Source organism: Asterias rubens, chromosome 1 (genome assembly GCF_902459465.1).
Source record: "Asterias rubens chromosome 1, eAstRub1.3, whole genome shotgun sequence".
Taxonomy (NCBI): domain Eukaryota; kingdom Metazoa; phylum Echinodermata; class Asteroidea; order Forcipulatida; family Asteriidae; genus Asterias; species Asterias rubens.
Genome location: NC_047062.1, coordinates 9,102,981 through 9,123,088, shown reverse-complemented (window position 1 = coordinate 9,123,088; position 20,108 = coordinate 9,102,981). Strand labels below are relative to the sequence as shown.

Here is a 20,108-nt window from a genome sequence, read left to right as displayed (position 1 = left end):
ACTTACACCGTTTGAAAATAATTATAGTAACAAGCGTACCTTAAAATATTAGTTGCTAAGGTGCTGTCGTTTTTGAGAAATGAGTAAAACAATGTCATGAAAATAAGTTTTTACATGCTAAAATAATTTTCGTCTCATGATCACCGAGACGAAAATTATTTTCATGACATCGTTTTACTCATTTCTCAAAAACTACAGCACCTCAGCAGGTAATATTTTCAGGGAAGCTTTCTACTATCATTATCTTCAAACTGTAAGTTTAGTGTAAATCTGAAGACATTGTGTTTTTTTGTCCTACAAAATGTACATAGACCCTTTAAATGGACAGACCTGGGCTTGAGTTCATTGAGATACTTAAAGGGAAGGTACATGTTTGGTAATTACTCTTAAAATTAATGGAAATACAAATCTTTAGGTTAGAAGCCTACAGCAGCTTTCGATAGTAAAAATAGTTTTAAGAAAACAAAAAAATCACTTCGAAGTTGTGTACAAAATATATCAGTTTTTATCCCCCAAATTTTAATCTCAGTAATGCTTCTCAGATTGTGTATTCCTATTAGATATTGTTCCTGCTGCGTGGACATAATTTTCATCAGGTTAATTTTATTCTACACATGTACATAGGATTTCCCCTGCCTTGCCTTCAAAATAATAAATTATAAACAAATACATTTACAAAACTTGATCTACAATGTAGCTGCCCATGATTCAGAAACAGTAAATTTTTTCAAGGCACTGTAGCTGCACCGTCACGGCATAACTCAAACACTATCATGACCCAGAAACTTGTGTTGATGTAATGTTCTCCCCGAGTCAACTAGAGTATGCTTTTCGGTTATCATGGCAGCAGTTAACATAACAGGGCTGACACTCAAATACTTTCAGAAAATAGGCTACTCCTAACTAGACATTGAGAGTTTGTGTAAAAAGCAAATATTGCACCTTGCTTTGTTCTCAAGATTTGTAATAAATGATCCAAATTGCAAAAATTGTCAAAACAACATGATGACGTCATCATGATGTCATTTCGAGTACAAGAAGTTAATGTCCTTGACTAACAATACACCAAGTTTCACCTCAGTCGAACTTTTGGTTTGGCAGACACACAGCTTTGAAAAGTGCACCTTTAAAGCAATACCACTTGACACATGATGACGTCATCAAGCTAACACTCCACAGATACAGTGTATGTTGTTATTATGAAGAAGATTATGTATACCGTTTTGAAACAACTACCATAAAGTCTGACACAAACATCTAGTAAAAGTTTTGTTGAGGTGCTGTATTTTTGTAGAAATTAGTAAAACAATGTCACGAAAAATTATATTTGTGACATTGTTTTACTCATTTCTCATAAGGGAAGCTTTCTACCACCATAATCTTCAAACTGAGTAAGTTTAATGTAAATCTGTTTGTGTCAAAACAAGTGTGACGCGGCGGTCGGTGGGGGCGCTGTCTCTCTCTACAGTATCTCCTACCACTTATCACCGTGATACAAATAAATTTAACTTCCCCAAGTCCGTTGGGCTAAAATATATAACCAGGCAGCTTACAATTATTAAGTGAAGAAATGGACTCAAAAACTTGGAATTGACACATGTCTAACAGTTTCAACAATTATTTATTTAACTCATAAAACCATCAAAATTATTAACTCTGAAACTGCTGTGAGACGTCTCTCTATTTACATCATTTATAATAAAAACCACTGGCACACACTAAGTGTAGGACGTGTTACTCCGCCCATATTATTATCAGCTCCTCGCTGGGATTACTCTCTTCTAGTTCTTGGACTGGTTATAGATGGCTAGTGCCAATCCCCTTTCCATTAACTGTGTTTACTCCGCCGAATCATCTAGTCTGACTCAAAATGCGGAGTAAATGACGAGTACTAATAGTTCTTATGATAACTAATATACCTTCAGCCCCAGGCTGGAATTAAACCTTGACTCCCCCAGTCGTTAAACGCGTAGTAGCTCCAAGCTCCACCTTCAGTCCCTGACTGGAATTAAACCTTGACTCCCTGAGCCGTTAAACGCGTAGTAGCTCCAAGCTCCACCTTCAGTCCCTGACTGGAATTAAACCTCGACTCCCTGAGCCGTTAAACGCGTAGTAGCTCCAAGCTCCACCTTCAGTCCCTGACTGGAATTAAACCTTGACTCCCCGAGTCGTTAAACGCGTAGTAGCTCCAAGCTCCACCTTCAGTCCCTGACTGGAATTAAACCTTGACTCATATTACTATCAGCTCCTTGCTGGGATTACTCTCTTCTAGTTCTTGGACTGGTTATAGATGGCTAGTGCCGATCCCCTTTCCATTAACTGTGTTTACTCCGCCGAATCATCTAGTCTGACTCAAAATGCGGAGTAAAAGACGAGTACTAATAGTTTCTATGATAACTAATATACCTTCAGCCCCAGGCTGGAATAAACCTTGACTCCCCGAGTCGTTAAACGCGTAGTAGCTCCAAGCTCCACCTTCAGTCCCTGACTGGAATTAAACCTTGACTCCCTGAGCCGTTAAACAAGTAGTTATAATAATACCGATGCGGGTCAAGTTATGACGAGTATCAGCCCCGCCTGCAACTATCCTGTGACTCCGCCGACCCCATAGTAGTTAATATTGATGCGGAGTCATTACTGACGAGTATATTAGCCTAAGCTATACCTTCAGCCCCCGGCTGGATTTATACTGTGGCTCCGCCGACCCCATAGTAGTTAATGATACTGATGCGGAGTCATTATGACGAGTATTAGCCTAAGCTATACCTTCAGCCCCCGGCTGGATTTATACTGTGGCTCCGCCGACCCCATAGTAGCTAATCATACTGATGCGGAGTCATTATGACGAGTATTAGCCTAAGCTATACCTTCAGCCCCCGGCTGGATTTATACTGTGGCTCCGCCGACCCCATAGTAGCTAAATGACTCGATGCGGAGTTGATACATTGTATATAAATTAACGTTCGGCCCCGAAGCATATAGTTGATATTACGACTCGCAATGCGGAGTCGGTTGCTGAGTAACTCCAAATGCGGAGTCCGTACTTAAGGGTGAGTGAGTGAGTTGCTGCCACTGTCCCCATACCTGATAATTTAGGACAGCTTCTATTACAGCAACTCACTAAATAATTAGCATAATTTATGTACAATAACCCGATAATTTTCTCCTGATATTCAGTAAAGAGTGGCCCAAAATATCCGATAATTCAGCACACAATATTTATATAGAGAGATTTATTTAAGCAATATTCACGTAAAATACAGCACACAAAAAGTTCCACAAATAAAAGCCACAAATCTTTTATATTGAGTGTTGAGATGTAAAATAATATGACACTATAATTTCCAGCAATCGTCAAACATTTTGTCGTAAATAAATCATTTTGGGTGCATTTCATTTCAAGTTATAAGCAAACCAACACTAACCTGATAATTTAGGACAGCTTCTATTACAGCAACTGAACATACATTGTAAAACTTTCCCTTTATATAGGCCGCGAATTTCTTACCGCTTTTTGATTGGCTGAAGGCAGCCACGCAAAATAGGATTCGCGCGCTACGAAAAAAGCAGACAACATTTGCAATAAAACCCTTAATAAAAGGAAAGTTGTAAGGTTTTATAAATCGAGACTAAGACAAGTAATGATTGTGAACTTATTTATGAATAACCCCAGGTCTTTCTGCACTTTTACAAGCTTAATTTAAGGAAAGAAAGTCCTAACAGCGTCTCCCTTATTTGGTATGACGAATCACGAGTCATAGACCTAATGAATATTAATGAACTGAGTGTGCAATGGCGGCGCCCATACAACGATCATCTCGTCGCATAGAACTAAAGTAATCTATGAGAATTGTACGGATCTATATCACTTGTTTTTACATGAATTAAATTTTACATCTCAAAGGTAAGTTTTCTACTTGTTTAGGGAGAAATACACAATAATTAAATGAGACAAAATAGACGTGAACTCCGTCTCACGTCACACAAGTACCCAAAGTACCTGGCCCTGGCAGTCCTCACACTTTCGTATTACAACAGTGACGTCCTGAATATCAGGGTCCATTTCTGGGGGCGGAAATTTTTCAAAGCTTCATAACTTAAATCTTACATGCAAGAAGCCACTAATTTCAAAAGATTCACATTTTTCTGCAGTGGGTTTTGGTCGTCATATATTCTTAACAAATCCGTCATTTTCGTGGAATAATGCAGCTCCCATCATTAAAAAATTCCTGTTTATGATCAAATTCTCTCAGTCTGCCGTGCGTACCCAAGACACACGACACACATTAAGGTTGGTTCATACTCGCTGCGTATTCACTGTGTACGCAGCGCTCGGACCCGTTTTTTAAAGTCCGCAGAGCGTAAAAGGAAGCGCACTGATACGAAAAGCCAAAAAAGGGTGCTTCTTTTTCCAAAACTGTGTAATATAAGCTTGAAAGAATACCACATGTCAAACGACAGTGATTTCATGTAAGGAAATTGTGGAAATTTGCGATAAAGATTTGAACGGAAGGCATTTTATTTAATCCTTCCACCGGACGAATGTATGAACACAAGTTGACGCGTTCGTTTCTGCGCGCGAACGCAAACTTAATGCTTATTTATTTTTTATTTTTATGAAGTATGAACCTTAAATCAAATTTTGAATTGTCAGGTGCGTGCCCGCAGTTGCAGCGACTATAAACCGGCCTTATTGCGTTTGCGTGTTAACGCTGTGCAGTCAAGATTTGGTGACCAAGAGTTACATGCGTCTTGCATCTTGCGTCTTGCACGCAAATGTATACGCTTACGCAGGGCAGCAGACAACATTGTGTAAGAACGAAAAAAAATTTGAATTTTTTAACGTTGGGAGCTGCATTATTTCAAGAAAAAGACGACCAAAACCCACCGCAGAAAAATGTATGCTGCCATGGAATGTGAATCTGTTGAGATTAGTGGCTTGTTGCAGGTAAGATTTGAGTTATGAAGCTTTGACAACTTTCTGCCCAGAAACGGACCCTAATAGTTAGGACTCTGTATCCGTGTGCAGCACTGAGTAAGAGTCCTGTATAGGGCTACCAAAGTGCCCAGCTGTATGAAAATGAGCCCAGATCCCTGGGCTGGTAACATGCCGCGCAGAGCAGAACATTGCCGGAGTAAACGTGCATGCATTAGCTACATGTCCCGCACTGTTATTTAAAAAGCATGCATACTTTTTATAGGCCTGTTACTCATGAAACTCAGTCTGTTCCTGCCGTCCAGTGTATCCGTTTTGAGATTATTTATAAATGGCTTTCAGTTTTGAGCCACATGAGGGCGCTGTTCAATGCAGTATGGTAGGAGTTGAAATGAGTTTGTCACACAGTTCTGAACATGCTGGCCTTGTGCCATTGTTGTCTACTTATCCTTGGGTGGCTGTGAAAAAAATACGTTTATTAGTTGACTATGCTAAGTTCTAGCACTACATAATTTTTTTTTTCTTTCAAGGAAAACAGTTTTCATTCATTCTTTCTGAATTTTACAGATAGAGGTTTTAGACTGCCCTGAAATTTTTTTTTGGCTCTCGCTTTGTGAACTGATTATTAGTGGTTCATATTGTGTTAAAACAAAGAGCAAAACTAGTTTTTGCTTTTCAAGATAGTGTTTAGCGTTCTTTGATTTTCTGTAATTTGTCTGAGAGTGATCAAAACTGATGACATGAATAATTGTCTTTTAAAGGGTTATTAACATGTCATTCAATTTGATGTTATCTTTTGTTAGCCTGGGAAAAAAATATTGAGTAAACAAAGTTTTTTGAAGGGCAGATTAAAAGAAACAATATTTTGTTTCCCACGGGCTGTTGGTATATGAGGCAGACATGACCCTGGTAGAAGTCTAGGCGGATTGGGTTTGTTCCAAGGTAGCAGGTATGTGCAGGAACTGGTGCTGTTTACATGACCCCTATGATTGAAATGAAGTTCATTGCAACACTTGGTCTACCACTGTTGAGCACACAAGAACACCCACACACAGATGATCATTCTGCTACCCATACTATAGAGAGCAGTGTTGTCTGGTACCGCTACTCCACGCTAAAGAGGGAAGTTGTTGTGAGCCCTGGTGTCGACCACGGATACATGACCTTACCTGGACCCTGGTGTATTTTGAATACCAGGGAATCCAACGCTCTGGATGTGCTTTGCACTCTACACTTGCGTTTCCTTTGTAGGGATATAGTCTGAGGAATGCTGGTTCAGTGACAGTGCAAGCTGCAGAAATTCTTTGTATTGTAGGTGGACTGGTGTTTAGAATTAACCACGGATTATTCTACACTATATAGATTGGAGCTGCGTCACTCATTGATGTTGTGCGTACATGTGTGTGTTGAGAACATCAAGTGGTTGTCATTGTTTGTTGTGTGGGTGTTTTGGACTGATAGAGGAAATAATGGCAGGGACGACCACCAGAGATAAACATGAGGGATCGCACGCCTGAGTTTTAAGTACACCGTTCTGAAATGATTATGAAACCTGTGCATACTACTGACTGATGCGACTTGTTACAACTGAGTTCATGGCCTCAGGTACATAATTGGAATCAATGGTTATGTTTGTTATGATGGAAGACTGTGTTAATTGTCATGCTTGTTAAAATTATACATGTATGCTGCATGCAATTCTACAGACATCTGTACTCATTACATGTACACTCTACATCCTTTTGGTGTTTCCTGTGTGTACATTACATATGAAAACCATATTTCCATACACGTCGTCATGAGGCAAAGATGTTTAATGTTCATGTTAATGACATTCTTGCAGTACATGTACATGTATAAATATATAAATGGTAATAAATATGTGTGTAGGCCTACAAAACACCTGTTACATAATGGATTCAAAAGAGTCATCAGCGTCTAATATTTTATGTTTGCTTGGAAGCTTTTTTTTTGTTTTGTTTGTGTTCTGAATAGAGTCTTCCTGTTGGGCTGATCATATATTTATAAACAAAACAACCAACAAGAGATCTTCATTCTTTTCAAAATACTAAGACACACATTGAGTTTGCTTTATGTTGTATGAATTTGTTTTTTCAGTTCAACCATGGAGGTAGAATTAGACCTTGATTATGTTGAGTTTTTTTCCTTCGGGGAAAGGGGGGGGGGGATTATTCTTCTATAAGGTTACTTCAGGTCAAGGACTTTTAAGGTTTTGTTTCAAGAAACATGAATCTCATGAAACATTAGTCCGTTCATTTAGAGGCAGTCAACACTATTGGTAATTACTCCAAATAATTAGTAGCATGAAACCTTACTTGGTAACGAGTAATGTGGAACTGTTGATATTATAAAACATTGTGAGAAACGGCTCCCTCTGAAGTAACGTAGTTTTTGAGAAAGAAGTAATTTTCCACGTAAGTTGGTTTTGAGACCTCAGAATTAGATTTTGAGGTCTCAAAAACAAACATATGAAAGCACACCACCTTGTGTGACAAGGGTGTTTTTTCTTTCATTATTATCTTGCAACTTCGGTGACCAATTGAGCTCCAATTTTCACAGGTTTGTAATTTTATGCATATATGTTGAGATACACCAAGTAAGAAGACTGGTCTTTGACAATTAACAATTGTGTCCAGTGTCTTTAAATAGTATTAATTTTGGGTTGAACAGAGAAAAGTTGACTAGTTAGGCAGGAGTTGAACCTGTAGCCTAAAGAATTATGTGCCGGCGCTCGACCAACTACATAAGGTATCTTTTCTTAGGTTGGCAGTTCCCATTTTTGTTCAATATTTTTGTTGTTAGTGGTGCCAGTTAAAAGCCAAACAACGTGTAATTGCCGTGTAGCCAGGGATCACACCAATGTGTAAGATACATGTACAACGTGGGAAGTAGCAGCAGAGGGATCACCTTAGGGGATGTGACGGTTTTCTTTCATTTATAAAATAATTAACCACAAGGGAAACTTTGTATTTAAATTTATATTTATTTCATTTCTCGGGAATAAAAAGTACAAAAATGCACATTAATTAGGTTAAAAACATTGAAAAATACAGCAAAGAGAAATTAAAATACAGTAAAGAAAAAGAAACAGCTGGAGCCCGAAGGATTGCCTAAAAGAAACACAGTTCCTGTCGAGAGGCTCTCGTCTCCAGCTGATCCTAAAAAGAACAACAATAAAATAGAATTAGAAAAATATAAAAAAATATATATAAGTATTTTATATACATGTACATTTGTAGCAGCAAAAAAAAAAGCAAAGACGCATAAAAATAGACATACAAGGGCATACAAGCAAGAGATGCTGACTGCAGGGTTCACCTTGCGCTTTAAATTGAAATGTTTTTTTTTGTTTACAATTGGCCAGAATTGTGACCTCATTTGCTAGCTTGCAAGCACCATGGATACAAAGTAAGACACATGTAAAGTAAGTTTGGTAACAGAAATATTTGTTGCTTGTTTTCTTTGACCAGGGGTCAACAATGACGGTACTACTGATGTGCCACCTCGGCGGAAGGGGCGGCCACCATCGCGCAACCCAGGGCATCGTTACTCGCAACCCTGCCAGGTGTGCGGTAAGATCTTTGGGAGCTCCAGTGCCCTGGCGAAGCACAAGCTGATACACAGCAGCGAGAGGAGACACAAATGTGTACTCTGCGCAAAGAGCTTCAAGAGGCAAGATCACCTGTAAGTAGATTATTTGTGACAAGAAAATTTGCCAGTCCTTGAAATATGTTTTTAATAACATGAAGATTCCATCTGAAGTCAACCTGCAACACTGTCTACATCTGCTTGTTGTTGTGTTTATGTTGGGGTAATAAAAAACATAACAATTTTTTTGCCGGTTCAAAATAAGCTACATGTGATGGGACGTAAAGCCGTTGGTCCCATGTGTTGTTTAAACGCATGTAAAAGAACCCAGTGCACTTGTCGAAAAGAGAAGGGGTTCGCCCCGGTGTTCCTGGCTGGATTGGCAGCATATTGCGCCACAGCACCTTGTAAACCATTACATTGTGCTTAAGGATTAGGTCTTATATTATCTCAAAAATCGCCCCCACTCCTTGCAGTAATAATACCTGGCGCTTTGTATCCTTTGGCAAAAGGCGCGTTATAAATACGGTTATTATTATTATTATTATTTGATGATGACAATAGGTCAAGAAAATTTTGGCAGGCCAACTGTCCCCACAGATCATCAACATACATTTACCTGCCAACTGTTTCCTTTTAATCGGAATTGTTCAAATTTTTCTAGATTTTAGGCCCCTTAAAACTGGAATGTTTTGATTTCCAAAAAGAAACTAGAGGTACATGTACAGTTTTTGTTTACTACAAAAACAAGGTGTTCGTGGTGAGTGAGTGAATGAATTGGTGACAACATTTTACCTCATCAATCCAATGACTGGTTAAGGAGTTATGATTTTTTTACAAATTTAACACCAACTTCCGGTTTGCATCGGATAAAAGGTCAAATAGGGGTTACTTTTTATGTAGCGCGTGATAAGTTTATTAAGACCTTTTAAATGATGGATGGGTTGTAAAAATCCAATATTTGGTTTAGAAGTTATGATTTTTTCAAATATAAATTTTCAACTTCCGTTTTGAACCGGAAGGTACTGTCAAATGAGGTCACACTTGGTAGCGTTGGTGATGTCTTTTGAGTTCTTTCTTTTGACGTATAGATGATAAAAATCAAATCATGTGGTTTAGGATTTTTTTATTTTTCAAACATTATATATCAATTTCCAACTTTAACTGGAAGTCAAGGTCAAACAGGGTCGCATATTGTATAGCACGTGATAAGTCTATTAAGACCTTTCAGATGATGCATAGATTGAAAAAATCCAATGTATGGTTCAGATGTTATGATTTTTTTTCAAATATAAAATTTAAACATCCGGTTTGAACCGGAAGACAATTTTTTCAGGTCACAAATTATAGCGTTAGTAATGTTTTTCAAAGCCTTATCTGACGAAGTTCAGATAATAAACAACTAATTTCTGGTTCTGGAGTAATATTTTTTCAAATAATTAACTGCATCTTCCTGTTTAACTGGAGGTCAGGGTTTAATAGTCAATGTTGTGTATCGTTTCTTAAGTTGTTACATACCTACCCAATGACGTATAAATATATAAAAAATCAAATGTGTGGTTGTGAAATTATTTTTCTTTGACCAATTATTTTCAACCTCTGCTGGTTTGAACAAGAAGCCAAGTTTAAACTGATTTCATTTGTGTAGATCCTGACTAGTTCATTAAAACCTTTCAGCTGATGTATGACTTGTAAACATTTTATAATTATGTGATGGACTATCTGAAGGTGTATCTTATGTATGTTATAATATAGTATCTTATAACATCAATGCAAATGTATTCCTACTTGTAGTTTTGGTGCGAGACGTTGTTCATTATTACTCAACTATTGCGATTCACCGCGATTCACTCAGCGCTCGATGTTACTAAAAAACGTTACAGCGCCCTCTTTCGCTGGACTAAAGAGAGCACTTTTGGGAATTCCCCCCCAAAAATCGGCGCTTGCACTGCATAGCGTACATAGCGTGCGTTGTTGATCAAAATGGGGTAAACGCGTGGGTCAACAGGTGCTTTGACGTCCCTTTTCGACTGATGTAAAGGTCCAAATTTTGTTATTTCTGTGCAAAAGATTGAGCGGGATTGCTGTTTTACAATCTGAAACAAAAATTACGTTGAAATGATCAGTAGTTTTAAAAACATGAATACGATAAGATTTTATGAAATTTTCAACTTTCGTTTTGCACTAGAAGTATTAAAAATATTTTACGTGTTCTGTGAAGCATTTGTCCATTTTTTAATGATCTATCCGATGATGTGTAGATTGTCAAAATCCGAATCATAGTTTTTGAGTTATGATTTTTACAAATAATAAACTTTGATCTAACATAATTCAATTCCCGATGACGTCATAATGACGTAATTAAGTATGTGTTGTCTTGATACTGAGGTTCAACTATCTGTTGAGTTTCAACATTCCATTCAATCTCAATCTTGAGTTATTCCGTAGAAAAGCTCGAAAGTTGTTTTTTTACGAAAAAACCCGAAGGTGAACTTCGACCCAGGGTAACGACCCAGATGCTAAGGTCGTACGATTTTGGTGTTAACTTTTCAAATGTTGCCCCAGTCTTGGTCTATCAGATGCGAAAACTTTGAACATCATAGCTTTCATATTCGTTGAGATACAGCAAAACGAAAATGGTCCCTTTTCAACTTTAAAAACCTTGTAATTTGACACCTAATGACGTCATCATGACGTAATGAAAACTGTGCCGTCTTCGTATTGAGGTTCAATTGTCTGATGAGTTTCAAGGTTCAGTTTGGCTTGAATCTTGAGTTATGCTGTAGAGAAGAGTTGACGGTGAAGAAGAAGGTAGATGGAGAAGAAAAAAAACAGAGCAATAACAATAGGTGTTCTTGCTGAAATGCACGAACACCTAAAAAATAATAAATAAGGGGGGAACAAATCATAAAACATCTCTGCAAAAGAGGGTGACCTCTTGTAGACCTCTGGTCATTTGTTGCTCTGCTCATGTTGGCCGGTATGCATCAAACTTGACTCTTTACCACCTGACAGACTCTGTGACAAAGACCGTAATGCTTTTTTACTAGCAACATTGTTCATTTGCTGCATAGGCAGCCAGCCCATGGATCAAATTCCTGATCTGTGTGTCACATTCTTCCCTCACATGATTATTAGTCTACTCACAATCCTCAAATTCTTTACAGTCATTTTTAAACAGGCCTGATACTTTGTGTTTGTAAGGGCAATGATTTTTACCTTGGAATTGGCACTTATGTGACGGATATGGAAAACTGTACTTGATTATTTGAAAATTTGAAAAGTTTAATGAGGAAATGATGGCTAGTCCCTCCTTTCAAATACCCATGGCTAAAGCGCAAGTTGTTGAATGAAGTGCATGCTGGTCTAGCTAAAAATCAAGTTTGATCCCTAGCTAGACCATCATGCACCTCATTCCAAACCTTATGCACATGACCATGTAGTTGTGATAAGGTCTATTATATTACCATCATTGTACCTACATGTATAACCAGACCTGATGTTCAGCCATAATGATTAAGCATTATAAAAGTAAGGCAATTTTATGGATTCAATCAAGGTTTTTCAAAACCCGATCTTATCGCTATGTACATGTTATGTTCGCTACATGCGTGTAGGGTGTAACTGTGCATGCATGCACTTTAAAACACTTTAAAAAATGCTCCAAGTTCGGATAAATTGTGTGCATAGCATTGTTGTGATATCAGATGCAGCCAATGTGCTGCGTTGAACCTCTCAATAAGAAAAGGTCTTACCATGCTAATTAAAAATAACAACTTATTTCTCGAAACTTTTTAGTTTTCACATTAATAAGTACCCCCCCTTTTTTTCAGTGTATGGGTACAACCAAATGATTTTCTTATAAACCACCGAATCAAAATTTATTACTTTTAATCTATTAAACTTTTTTCCCCCCCTCGTGTTCACCAAAGCTGCAAGACTACGTGTATGTAATTTGACAATCATCCCCTCCAGCATTGGGGCCCCGCTCCCTCAAATTTGCACAAATACCTGTCTACAAGTGGGAAAACGAAAGTTACTTGTACCATACTGTAATGTGAATCATGCCTTCGCTGCTAATGCAGCTGTTGTTAAAATGCATTGACAGCGTAACCTCCAAGGGGGCTATTGTTGCGCTTCCATAGCCACAGACAGGTGTATAGGGGCTAGGGGAAAACCAAGGAGGCTCAACTACAAAACTTGTTTGGGGGTCTCCTGGCTGTGGTTGACCACTGGCTTTGAAAAGTTGCCTGGGCGTTATTCACTGCATTCCTGAGTGGATTGGACTTTACTCAAATACATTCAATGGATGCTTTTTTTGTTGTGGAGAGAACGTTATCAGATAATGGCAGAAACCTTTTTATAGTTTAAAGGAGCTGAGTGTATTGTTCCATATAATCATTGGTCTCCCAGGTGCAAGAATATCGAGGATGTTTGCAGTGTATTCAAACCAAAGAGTTGCAAGTGTCAGAATTGAGAATAGACACAGTTGGCCTCATGTATTGCATTTATTGTTAAAAAGATTTCTTGAGAAAATAGAATAGCTGTTACAAACTGCTTACAAACCCAAAGTCTTAATGCAATTAGGGACGAAACCTCACGCCATTGACTAATTATTGCACAAGTATTTCTTGTAATGAAAGTAAGGGATTATTGAATGCCACTTAACCTGTAGGCCTGAAGATACGTGCAGAGAAGACATTAAGGAAATGTTTTTTTGTGTGTGATAATGACCTGGTTGGTGGCTGGTTGCTGTTAATGGACCATGCCCATTAACAGTGGCTAGCCACCAACTTAACTCAGGTCCATTAACTAAGGTCGTTACCACACAGTGAAGACCTGCTCCTCACACTATTATTGCCATTGATTTTTCTTTCCCCTACATCTGTACGATATTGGTTTATGTTCAACTTTGTCTTTTAGGCTAGTTAATATATATATATTTTTAATTAGAACATTTGTTTGATTATTTGTTGGTTATTTGCGATGATTTTGGTGTTCACCTCTTTAAATGCACCTCATACTACACATGACCTGATTTATACGGACCTGTTGTAAGTTTATTGCCCACCATGTACCCAGGGATTCATGTACACCATGCATACTGTACGTGTAGGCCTAATCATTTATTTTACCTGTGCCAATAGACCGTATTGAATAACCCCTTTTTTCATATGAAAGTAGCTGTCTTGTAGGGCAAATCGTATGCGAGTCCAAACGCGTACATCAATGAAGCACGCAACATTACCGGTTTGATTTATACAGCACATGCACGCGCACACGTGCACAGGCGCCATGTTGTAGGGCACATATTTTACGTCATATTCAATACGGTCTATTCAACCTCCATGATTTGAGGCATTGCATGGTGAAGTGTTGATGGTGTTTTGGTGTAAAGAAACGCAATGTTAATGGGGTTGCATTATTAACCTCCTTCCGCTCAAAGCAGGACAGTTCTTTTCAGAACTAAGAAGTCTCCCAAACAATCCGATAAATACACTCCACGGTAGTAGAATTTAATAGCAAGACAATTATCTAAAGAACAAACTCTACCTGGCAAGTAGATACAGGGTTCACCAGATTACACACACTGTGTTACCGCAAACCAAATATAAGTTAACCCCCATGTGGTATTATTATTATTATTATTATTATTATTATTATTATTATTATTATTATTATTATTATTATTATTATTATTATTATTATTATTATTATTATTATTATTATTATTATTATTATTATTATTATTATTATTATTATTATTATAATACTAAGTAGAATTAACATGAAATTCTGTTTAGTTCTGAGAGAACTTAAGGATCTGGAGGAGTTCTACTATAATTTATGAGTGGATCACATGACTTTAAATCAAATACGTTTATGTTTATTCTAAATACTGCCATAAATCGCTTCTCGCTATTATCTTTACCATCAGCTGAGTGAGTTAAGTTAATAGTCTCAGTGAAGGAAAAAAAAAACCACCCGCAGATATAAATATCCTATGGTGTTACAGCAAACATAGGAACCCTAGGTATTAACCATGTTTAGTGCCAGTGGTATTTCTTTTGTTACATTGGCTGTCAGAGCTATTGATTCAGTAGATTGTTCAGCCTTTTGTTGTTCCTGCAGATAGGTGACACAAAAACACACCCCTGGATACGAATGGCCCCATGCAGGTTGGTCGTTATGACATGCACTAGTGCCTTTGTACTATCTGTACAAGTGGCCAGTACACCTGTATTGATCATATTCATATGACCACAGAAAGGTCACAAGGTTTTACCTTGCCATGGCCAAAGTTGTTTCCAATTAAGTTCTACATAACTAAAGCCTTTTGACTGTTCCCTGTTATATTAGTTTCTTAAAATAAACTTAACTGTAGTATTAAGACAACTGAAGAAGAAAAAATATAAACTTTAGAAGGGGTTCGTTCACAGAGGATTTAGATGAAGTGAAAGAGGGACCGGCTGAATCGATCGAGCCTAGCTTGTAGTTGATTTGCATAGAGCTTCGGTTTGGTCAATAGTCTGGTCAGTCTGGTTGCACACCAAGGTCATAGAAAGGTACACAAGGCTACTGCTAATGTGTCAGACATTTCTACATAGATGTGGCTCCATTTATCTGTGGAGGTTGATGTTAAAGTTTACAGCTTTGTGTTGTCTGTAAGTGTCTTGAGAATGGTACGTGAATGTCAAACTTCTCTGTCTGGTGTCAGGAACTTGTTGGATATGGTTTGAAGCAGTTGGGTAAATTTTGTTATGTACACACGTAAAACATTGTACAAGCAGACATGTTTGACTGTAAGCTAAATATTATGTAAACAATATGTGTTTGTTTCATTCTAAAAAAAACAGGTACAGTTTATAGAAACAAACCAGTGACCAATTTGACGAATTACTTGTTCAAAATATAATTACTTTTTTTTTGTTTCAAACAGGTCAACCCTTTTTAGTTTGTTTCAGTCATGTTTGTGCTATTGACTCCATTTGTATAGCAGCATAGAGGTATTTTGATGGCCTTGGTTTGGAAAATGAATAATTAACTCTCTGTCAAAACTACATCAGTTTTGTTATTAAGGCGAAAATATATTCATGTATTTGTTTTGTTATGGTTCATTGCAGGGCTGGTCACATGCTCACCCATCGTAGTAAGAAACCCTACGAGTGCACAGTGCCCGACTGCGGCAAATCCTACTGCGACATCCGTTCCCTTAGACGACACTTTGAATCGCAGCACCATGGGTTGGCAATGGAAGATAACATGAACTACACAGGGGATGAGAGAGACCCTGATTTAATCGCTGCTGAAGAGGCTGCCGCTAATCAGGCACAGGCTCAGGTCCAGGCTCAGGTACAGGGGCACCCGCCCCCTAACTCTGGCACTTCCTTCATCACCACGGTCAATACTATGTCTAGCATGGGGAGTCTGACTGTCAACAACTTTAATCAAGGGTTGATGCAGCAGCAGCAGCAGCAGCAGACGCAGCACCAGCAAGCACCCACGCAGCAGCAAGGTGGAATGAACAACACCAACAACCAGAATTCGGATAGTCAGGGTGCCAGCTCTAGTGCAGCGCTGCAGTTCCTTGCTCAGGCTGCTCAGCGGGCGCAGACGAATAACCCAATACAGTCTAATTCGCCGAACAACCCGTCAGACTCCCAACAACACATGTCAATCAACCCACAGTTACCTGTCCATCAAGATGTATCGTCAATGCACCGTTTCCCCGATCTCATTAACCCTTCAAACCAGTTATCATCCTCTTCGTGGAGTATGTCAAACCAGTATGAGACATTACCAAATAGCAGGAACTTTATCATGGAGGGAATCCCTGGCCCACGGTTGTCTACAACCACTATAACAGGAGCATCAGGCAGCAACCTGTTGACTAACCCAAGTACAAGGCCACCAGCCTTAGGAAATTCACAAAATTTATCTATAGATGTCAGACAGCCATCACCCAGAGGTCCCTCGCCTGCCAAAAGGTATTTGTTTTAACCCCCCCCCCCCCAAAAAAAAAAAAAAAAAAAAATGAGCCCCCCACTTGATAAAAATGTTTTTGCCCGACTTTGGATTCAGTACTTTACAGAAATGTTTTATTTATGCTCAGTACATTGAAGCGTGTTGGAGGGTGTACCATTCTGAGGAGATTGTGTGTAAGTTTTGCTGATAGTTGAAACATGCTTAAATTGTTTCAAGTGAATGTGGGAGGATTTCTAGTGGAAAGTACTCGAGTTGAAGAGTCAAGTGAATGTTGGAAAGGGTCTCTTGTGAAAAGTATCTAAGGTGGTTAGGGATGAAGTATCAAGTGAATGTGGGAAGGTTTCTAGTGGAAACTACTAAAGGTGGTTAGAGTTGAAGAGATAGTATTCCATATCAAATAGTCTCCAAATTTCCTTTTGAAGGCATTCTAATACTTGGAAGAAGAAAAAAAGAATCAACCAACAAGTATCAATAATGATTTACACTTTTTGTTTTGCCATTTGGAGGGAGTAGGTCCCTTTAAAGTGTCTGGTATGACAGTCATTTTGTTGTAAGGGCTATGTTCAGTGGGAATCAAAACTTGCCTTTTTGGTGCAGCAAAAGGTTTTCTGTGGAGCGGCATTTGCTAAATTGATCAGTAATGAACTGGGGACTAACTTAAGTTTTTTAAAAATTTTTCCTGCGCTAGTTCCGATGGTAGAGAGAAGAATCAACAGCCAGTTGAGTGCTCAGTTTGCAAGCGGATGTTTAAGAGTATGCCAGCTCTAAATGGCCACATGAGACTCCATGGAGGCTATAACAATGCTCGGGCTGAATCGGATTCAAATAAGGGGGACCACAAACCCCAGCCTAAGCAACGAGTTCCGACTCCGCCCCGCAGCTCTCAGACAAGATACACTCCGGAGTCTCGAGTGACGACAGCAATGGCTCCTGTCCCACTCTCTATCCCGAATCATCAATTCCCTATGTCTGTCAGTCAAGGAAGCGTTAACCAGATGCAGAGCTCGTCCCTCCACATGTCAGTTCCGGCGCCCCCATTTGGAATGCAGATGCAAGGGCTCCCTCAAGCATCCCAAATGACGCAGCCGCCGAACATAAGTCACCTGAGACCAGCTCAACTTGATCTGCAGACTCAGGTAAAGAGGGAATTGAATGTTCCCAGTGTGCCTAAACCGGCAAACCCGTTTTTCCAAGATGCTCTGTTTCCTCCTCATCAGCCGTTGACATCGACGTACCCTCAATTCATGCCAGTGCATTTTGCCAACCCTGTCAAAGACATGCCTTATCCTATACAGATGAACTACCCACCCACATCCTCTCAGACTGTTCAAATGCTTCTCAAGTCGGAACCTGTGAATGCCTCTGCTGCTGTACAGCAAATGCCACTTACATCTGTCTCGGAGAGTAAACTGTTCTCATCAGAGCATGAACTAAGTCCGCCCAAGCTGGAGGCAATGAAACCCTCGGAGGATCACTTGGTGTTCAGGAACCCTCCACCACCAACGCAATCAAGTCCTACCAAAAAGCGCCCTCGCCCGTCACCGTTACACATCCCATCTTGCGTCAATACAGGAACACCGGGGAGTATTATCCCCGGAACCTATCAGTCACAGATGAGATCCCCAAGAGAGATGGGTGGAATGTATCAGTATCATTATCGTAGTTCTGGAACGGGTACCACGCCTCCGCCTTACACCCCACCACCCATGTTGAGCCCGATTCGTAGTGGGCCTGGATTGTATTTCAATGTTGGACAAGTTCCTGCTCTGCCGACAATGACGCCCAAAACTCCAAGTATGATCTCCATGCATCGCAGGAGTACCGGTAAGTCAAAAAGAACTTCTTCACAAAGGTACAATTTATTTTGAAACGGTATTTGAAAATTTTACAATAACGAAAATTGTCTGTTCGGCTCATACCTCCTTTCCTATTTGATATTTCATAACAAACTGAAAACCATTGAATACAAATATAATGGTTGACCATTTTCACAAATTGTTCATTCTGCAGTATGTATAAATTTTGGGGTGTTTTTTGTGTGTTTACCTTTTGTAACTCATTGAAGTTAAAATAAACTATTGTGTCATCCCAAATCACTGAGGTTCACAATTGTGATGAAAATGAGTAATTTATTTGACATGAATCTATATTTGTATGTCTGGTTTGTAGGAAGTGCTTCAGTCGAGGAACCCGTGACGGATTTTGCCTTCTCAACGACGGAGCCGTAAGTTGTCTCTTAAGGAGGAGTAATTAATTTAGTCTTCCTTCCTACCCATCAAAATTGTTTTATTCAAATAAATTTATTAGAAAGTGTTGGATGACTGTTTTTCCCACCACTTTGGCATAGGTGTGTGCTCACACCTATCGGAGGCATTCTATACAAACCCATTGTATTATAAAAATGAAATTGTATAAACGGGCTATTTTATTGCCCTGCAACAGACAGACATGAATTTTGTTCTACTTAAGTCTGATTTTTTGCTATTTTTGTATTTTTTGCTGAAGGAAATTCAGAAAAACTGGTTAAATGGCCTGAAAAGTTTATTGAAGCTTTCACCATTTATGTTAGTCCAAATCTTCCTACTTTTTTTCAAAGACCCAAAATTCAGTTCTGAATAGAACTGCTGATGCAATGATTATCAAGCAGGGATTTGTAACCCATCTTAAGTTTGTTGAATTTTGTTTGCCTTCTTCCCCCTGTCTGCAGACACATCAACATGGGACCAGAATTCCAAGCGACAATACCTGACCTGAAATGTACATGTAAGTCCTAATAGTTTTAAAACAAACTTCCTCCAACTGCCCCTTGCTACCGAGCTTGGTAAGACACTGCTCTAACATTGCAAAGGTCGAGAGTGTGAATCCCACCCGATTAATGTGCCTGTGATTTGTTTCTCACAGAGCTCACGAAAGTACTTAGTATACAGTGCTAACACGCATTGGTGTGTATGTGCAAAACCAAAATTAATAATAGCTCCAGATGCTTGCACCAATCACTGTTTGTGTTTGACGGTGGAGAGATAGTATACTTGCGTGTGCACAGCTTGGATGCATTTGTGCAATTATAAGGAAAGAATTGTTTTGCCTCCTTTACAGACAGCGGAAACAAGGTGTACATTTTAGTTGAAAGGGCTTGTTGTATTAACAAAAACAAGGCAGACTTTTAGAGGACCAAAGATATATTGCATGAAATGGCAATCTCTCATACAGTGCACGTCGCATGTAAAAAAAAATATTTAAACTACTATTGGTATGAGATGCTTCATATATCATATAGATTGTCAACCTATTTTTCTGATAGCCTGAGTTTGACACGTATTTGTTATAAAAGCAGTAAGCGTCGTCACCATAGGCTGAATTGCAGAGTATGGTAATGAGGCTATGTTGATTTTTGTTTACAGTGTATGAAGAGGATGTAGATGACCTTCACCGCGTTGGGCCATTAGGATGGATAGCCTGGCATCCATCCACAAATGACAAGTACACCACCAGTGAATGTAAGTTTCCTCTTATGCCTCCAACCTGTGGAAGTTTAATCCCCATTCTGCCCAAAGTCTGCGAAGAAAAAATGCTTCAT

At 38.9% G+C, this 20,108-nt stretch overlaps 1 protein-coding gene across 2 annotated transcripts in view; it reads left to right on the top strand.

Moving 5' to 3' along the window:
• Positions 1 to 20,108, top strand: part of LOC117299354 — a 58,648-nt gene that overhangs the window by 25,014 nt on the left and 13,526 nt on the right. For both annotated transcript variants that reach the window (XM_033782894.1, XM_033782887.1), the window contains exons 3-8: positions 8,428 to 8,641; positions 15,670 to 16,533; positions 17,220 to 18,355; positions 18,701 to 18,755; positions 19,239 to 19,294; positions 19,933 to 20,028. In XM_033782894.1, coding sequence (XP_033638785.1) covers positions 8,428 to 8,641; positions 15,670 to 16,533; positions 17,220 to 18,355; positions 18,701 to 18,755; positions 19,239 to 19,294; positions 19,933 to 20,028 — 2,421 coding nt within the window. The remainder of the gene's footprint in view (positions 1 to 8,427; positions 8,642 to 15,669; positions 16,534 to 17,219; positions 18,356 to 18,700; positions 18,756 to 19,238; positions 19,295 to 19,932; positions 20,029 to 20,108) is intronic.